General features: G+C 41.5%; 1 protein-coding gene across 1 annotated transcript; it reads left to right on the top strand.

Annotated features, from left to right (window-relative positions):
* The first annotated feature begins 3387 nt into the window (after nt 1-3387).
* Nucleotides 3388-6141, top strand: EMB3129 (GTP-binding family protein). The gene is made up of 9 exons (XM_048684129.2): nt 3388-3658; nt 3822-3965; nt 4103-4219; nt 4301-4444; nt 4540-4626; nt 4989-5104; nt 5232-5413; nt 5550-5607; nt 5697-6141. The coding sequence occupies exons 1-9, from the start codon at nt 3512-3514 to the stop codon at nt 5818-5820; spliced, it is 1119 nt and encodes a 372-aa protein (XP_048540086.1). The 5' UTR covers nt 3388-3511; the 3' UTR covers nt 5821-6141.
* Nucleotide 6142: the final 1 nt, after the last annotated feature.

Below are 6142 nucleotides of genomic sequence, written 5' to 3'. Positions count from 1 at the left end.
TTTTTGATGGCATTGCTATGCTAGATCATTGCACATCCCGGTACACCGCCGGAGGCATTCATATAGAGTCATATCTTTGTTCTAGTATCGAGTTGTAATATTGAGTTGTAAGTAAATAAAATTGTGATGATCATCATTATTAGAACATTGTCCCATGTGAGGTTATCAAAATAAAAGAGGCCAAAGAATCCCCCAAAAAAGAGGCCAAAGAAGCCCACCAAAAAAGGAAATAAAAATAAAAAAATGAGAGAAAAGAGAGAAGGGGCAATGTTACTATCCTTTTACCACACTTGTGCTTCAGAGTGACACCATGTTCTTCATTTAGAGAGTCTCTTGAGTTATCACTTTCATATACTAGTTGGAATTTTCATTATAGAACTTGGCTTGTATATTCCAACGATGGGCTTCCTCAAGTGCCCTAGGTCTTCATGAACAAGCAAGTTGGATGCATACCCACTTAGTTTCAGTTTGAGATTTCATACACTTATAGCTCTAGTGCATCTGTTGCATGGCAATCCCTACTCTTCGCATTGACATCAATTGATGGGAATCTCCATAGCCCGTTGGTTAGCCGCGTTGATGTGAGACTTTCTCCTTTTTGTCTTCTCCACACAACCTCCACCATCATATTCTATTCCACCTATAGTGCTATGTCCATGGCTCACGCTCATGTATTGCGTGAAAGTTGAAAAGGTTTGAGAACATCAAAAGTATGAAACAATTGCTTGGCTTGTCATCGGGGTTGTGCATGATTTGAATACTTTGTGTGGTAAAGATGGAGCATAGCCAGAGCATATGATTTTGTAGGGATAACTTTTTTGGCCTTGTTATTTTGAAAAGACATGATTGCTTTATTAGTATGCTTGAAGTATTATTGTCTTAATGTCAAATGATAGACTATTGCCTTGAATCACTCGTGTCTTAATATTCATGCCATGATTAGATTACATGATCAAGATTATGCTAGGTAGCATTCCACATCAAAAATTATCTTTTTTATCATTTACCTACTCGAGGATGAGCAGGAATTAAGCTTGGGGATGCTGATACGTCTCCGTCGTATCTATAATTTTTTACTGTTCCATGCCAATATTATACAACTTTCATATACGTTTAGAAACTTTTTATACTATTTTTTGGGACTAACATATTGATCCAGTGCCCAGTGACAGTTCTTGTTTGTTGCATATTTTTTTGTTTCGCAGTAAATCCATATCAAACGGAGTCCAAACGGGATAAAAATTGACGGAGATTTTTTTGAATATATGTGATTTTTGGGAAGAAGAATCAACGTGAGATGATGCCCAAGGGGGCCACGAGGCAGGGGGGCGCTCCCCACGGGGTCAGGCGCGCCCTGGGCCCTTGTGGCCATCCCGTAAGGCGGTTGATGCCCTTCTTTCGCCGCAAGAAAGCTAATATCCAGATAGAGACCGTGTTAAAATTTCAACCCAAATCGGAGTTACGGATCTCCGGGAATTTAAGAAACGGTGAAAGGACAGAATCAGAGAACGCAGAAACAAAGAGAGGCAGAGAGACAGATCCAATCTCGGAGGGGCTCTCGCCCCTCCCATGCCATGGAGACCAAGGACCAGAGGGGAAACCCTTCTCCCATCTAGGAAGGAGGTCAAGGAAGAAGAAGAAGGAGGGGGGCTCTCTCCCCCTCGCTTCCGGTGGCACCGGAGTGCCACCGGGGGCCATCATCATCACCGCAATCTTCACCAACAACTTCACCGCCATCATCACCAACTCTTCCCCCCTCTATGCAGCGGTGTAACCCCTCTTTTACCCGCTGTAATATCTACTTTAACATGATGCTCAACGCTATATATTATTTCCCAATGATGTATGGCTATCCTATGATGTTTGAGTAGATTCGTTTTGTCCTATGGGTTAATTGATGATCGTGATTGGTTTGAGTTGCATGTTTTATTATTGGTGTTGTCCTATGGTGCTCTCCGTGACGCGCAAGCGTGAGGGATTCCCGCTGTAGGGTTTGCAATATGTTCATGATTTGCTTATGGTGGGTGGCGTGAGTGACAGAAGCACAACCCCGAGTAAGTAGGTTGTTTGCGTATGGGATAAAGAGGACTTGATACTTTAATGCTATGGTTGGGTTTTACCTTAATGGTCTTTAGTAGTTGCGGATGCTTGCTAGAGTTCCAATCATAAGTGCATATGATCCAAGAAGAGAAAGTATGTTAGCTTATGTCTCTCCCTCAAATAAAATTGCAATAATGATTACCGGTCTAGTTATCGATTACCTAGGGACAAATAACTTTCTCATAACAAAAAGCTCTTTACTAAAACTAACTTAGGTGTGTCTTCATCTAAACAGCCCCTACTTTTTATTTACGCGCACTTTATTATGTTGCAAACCTATCCAACAACACCTACAAAGTACTTCTAGTTTCATACTTGTTTTAGGTAAAGCGAACGTCAAGCCTGCATAGAGTTGTATCGGTGGTCGATAGAACTTGAGGTAATATTTGCTCTACCTTTAGCTCCTCGTTGGGTTCGACACTCTTACTTATCGAAAACTGTTGCGATCCTCTATACTTGTGGGTTATCAATTACTTGTGAACATAATTGGGTTACAAACTGTTTGGCTGGCCATGGAAGAATGGAGGGTAGGACTCACTCTGTGCATTTTGAAACCGAACCAAAAAACCATGCCGAAAATAAACCAAACCGAACCAATTTTATAGATTTTATGGTTTCTGGTTTTGGTATGGTATGTACTTTTCATACCGTTTTGAATTTTGGTTTTTATGGTATATACCGAAAAATCGAATGGTTAACCGAATAAAATCAAAGTAAAAATAAATTAATATTTCTTGAGGCAAACAACCATACAAGTTGTCATTTTTCTTGTAGATGAGTCAAATTCACTACCAAGCACGTACATTTTTCTTGTAACAGTCATTTTTCTCTTTAAAAAATGCTAAGCACGTTATACTAACCAATGGATGAATCCATTCATGCATATATAATATATATATATATATATAGTTATATAGAATTTGTGTAAAATTGTATGTCTTTTGAGTCATAAATTTGTAAATTGTTATGACGTCATTTTCAAATTCGTGTCAACTTTGGTTATTATGGTATATACCGAAACTATACCGAAATAATTTGATATATACCGAAACCGAATAGTATTTACTGAAGTATTAATACCGTACAGACCGAAAAACTGTATAAACCGAACCATGTAAACTGAATAAACCGAAAGCAAGTGAGGTAGGACTGCTTGTTGGCTATGTGAAATTCCTGTGTGTACCGAGCTACTAGTTCCAGCTGATTGTAACTCTGTTTCTGCGGAAAAAATAATTGTGCTGACTACAGTATAGTAAAATTTACAGAAAGAGAAAAGAAAGCGAGAAAGATAAGGTTTGGGCCACCCAGCCATAATCCCTCTCCCTCGCTGCACACAGTGGGCACCCGAGCTCCGCTCAGCTCGACCCCTCTCAGACCTACTTCGCCGGCTTCCTTCCACGCCGCCGCCCCCATGCTCCTCCCGACGCGCCGCCTCCCCGCTGCCCCTTCCGGCCCAGCCGTCCACCCGTACATCTCCCCTGCGCGGCCCTCCCTCCGGTTCCGGCGACAGCATGGTCGAGCGGCGACGGCGAGGGCGACGTCAGCGACACCTCCCGTGGTACGATGCTCCTGCCTCGTGGATTCGATTCCTGCAGATAATCAAACAGAGAATTAGGGCATCGAATTAGGGATGCTGCTTACAGAAAATTATGAGTTTATCAGTTGGGATGGTGAAAATTGTATTGCTCTGATGTTTACATTGCTTTGCTTCAAATGATTAGTTTGGTGACACACTGCTGGGTCTGTACGAGAAAGAGAGGTTAGGCCTCTCGCGGTACGCCGACGAGGAGTCCAGAGAAGACGTGTTCTGGGAAACCTTGGACGCTGATTTGCAGTACTGGACCAGATCCCTGCGCCCGGTGCAGGTATAAATCAGGTGTGCTTTAATAATGGAATTAACACTCATTACATATATGCTCAACGTAGTAACAGTTCTAGTTTATCAAAATCAGCTACTAATGTTCAGTGTGTTCATTATCTCATTGCTATCTGCACCTTGCAGTGGTATCCTGGTCATATTGCAAAAACAGAGAAGGAACTGAAAGGACAGCTAAAGCTCATGGATGTTGTCATAGAGGTCCGGGATGCTAGAATTCCCTTGGCAACCACCCATCCTAAGGTAGTGGTCTTGGCGGTTTCTCGTGTTTATTTCTAGAAGCGGCGGCGTTTGATTGTGCTGAGACATGTTTTGAATGACCAGATGGATTCCTGGCTAGGCAACAGGAGAAGGATCATAGTGATGAACCGCGAGGACATGGTGTCGGCCGACGACAGAAATGCATGGGCAACTTACTTTTCTAGTCAGGGTATCAAAGTTATTTACTCAAATGGCCAGCTGGGCATGGTAAGACAGCCGTTATGTAATCTCTGTTGCCAACTGGTCAGGTATATACTGGCTTATGCCCTGATGCAGTATATCACTTTCCCGTTCGTGGTCAGGGTACGATGAAATTAGGCAGAATGGCAAAATCAGCAGCATCTACTGTGAACACAAGGCGAAGAGAAAAGGGATTGCTTCCTCGTCCGGTAACTCAATTGATTTGTTTTGCTTTCTGTCATTTTTTCCCTCTATACATGCAAATTATTTTTTCGGGAACTTTTCAATAAGAAGAGGTACACTCTGCAACTTGGTTACGATATCATAGAATGTTTGCGTGCATCCCTTCTGAACTCTAAAAAACTTCGGTTTCATATAGGCCGCAGTTAGATTTGTTTGGAAGACTTGTGTAAAGTCATTGGTTTGTTAGTTACATTAGATTTATTTGGCAGACTTGTGGAAAGGCAATATTTCTTGATCCTTTTTCAATTTAAGTAACCATCCAGGTAACGACGATCTGTTTACCTTATTCATTGTCTCTGTTGTACTTGTACCTTGTTTTTGTTTGAAGGTTCGAGCTGGAATTGTTGGATATCCAAATGTCGGTAAATCTTCCTTGATTAATCGCTTGCTAAAACGAAGAATGTGTCCAGCAGCACCTAGACCAGGTGTCACAAGAGAACTGAAGTGAGTTACTCTGCTGCATACGTGGTCTTAACATTGATGGTTGTTCTATACACATATTGTAGTTTCTCTTAGTAGGAAACAATGTGATGTTTTCTCTATTCAAATTCTAACATTTGAAACCTCACAGGTGGGTTCGTTTTGGGAAGGATCTAGAGCTATTAGACTCACCTGGAATTTTGCCAATGAGAATTAGTGATCAGGCAGCTGCACTTAAGCTTGCTATCTGTGATGATATTGGAGAAAGGTCATATGATTTTGCTGATGTGGCAGCAATTCTTGTGCAGATATTGTTAAGACATCCGGCTGTGGGTGAGTGGTCCGACAATCTAATGATATGTTGCATACTCTCTCCAGTTGCAAAGAAAAATAACATTTTCTACGTACCATTCCATCATCAAGTGTGGGTGCGAATCAAAATCATTACTAACAGGTTTGTGTGAAACAGGTTCTGAGGCATTTCGAAAACGATACAAGATTGATGTAGACAGTGACTGCGGCAAATTGTATGTTTTGATCAACTCAGTTCTTTGAAATGATATTAGAACTTTTGGAGTTGAGCCAATGTTCTTATACCATAGTTGACATTTTACAGGTTTGTCACAAAGCTCTCGGTCCACTTGTTCAATGGAGATACCACCCAAGCAGCTTTCCGCATCTTATCCGACTTCCGGAAAGGAAGATTTGGTTGGGTTGCCCTAGAGAGACCTCCAACATGAACAATGAATATAACACTTTACCAGAGATCATACTCACCGTACGACGCACGTCAATCACAATGTCGCCATCATAGGACAATTTCTCTGGACCTTAACCTATGTGTGGAGTGAGGAATCTATTGAGCATAGGGTGGCTATATTCCTACATCACAAGTCTTGATGGCACATCAGAAATTGCCATGTAGTTACATGGTTGTCAAGGCCTCTAGGGGTCTGAGCTGATCTGTATGAGCATATGAAAGTTGGTTTAACTCTATTTTGTAATCTGCTACAGAATAAGTATGAATAAATGGAACTTGGTTCCAATTTTGCGCAATTAAAT

This window comes from Triticum urartu, chromosome 1A (assembly GCF_056163025.1).
Source record: "Triticum urartu cultivar PI428250 chromosome 1A, HENAU_Tu73, whole genome shotgun sequence".
Classification (NCBI taxonomy): domain Eukaryota; kingdom Viridiplantae; phylum Streptophyta; class Magnoliopsida; order Poales; family Poaceae; genus Triticum; species Triticum urartu.
The sequence above is the reverse complement of the archived record's forward strand: the minus strand, read 5'-3'. Positions and strand labels throughout refer to the sequence as shown.

Bases quoted from the DNA above. Each gene is read 5' to 3' on its own strand.
- EMB3129 (XM_048684129.2), top strand. From the start codon at position 3,512: ATGCTCCTCCCGACGCGCCGCCTCCCCGCTGCCCCTTCCGGCCCAGCC. The intron at 3,966-4,102 runs GTATAAATCAGG...TGCACCTTGCAG, and splicing joins GATCCCTGCGCCCGGTGCAG to TGGTATCCTGGTCATATTGC. The intron at 5,608-5,696 runs GTATGTTTTGAT...GACATTTTACAG, and splicing joins GACAGTGACTGCGGCAAATT to GTTTGTCACAAAGCTCTCGG.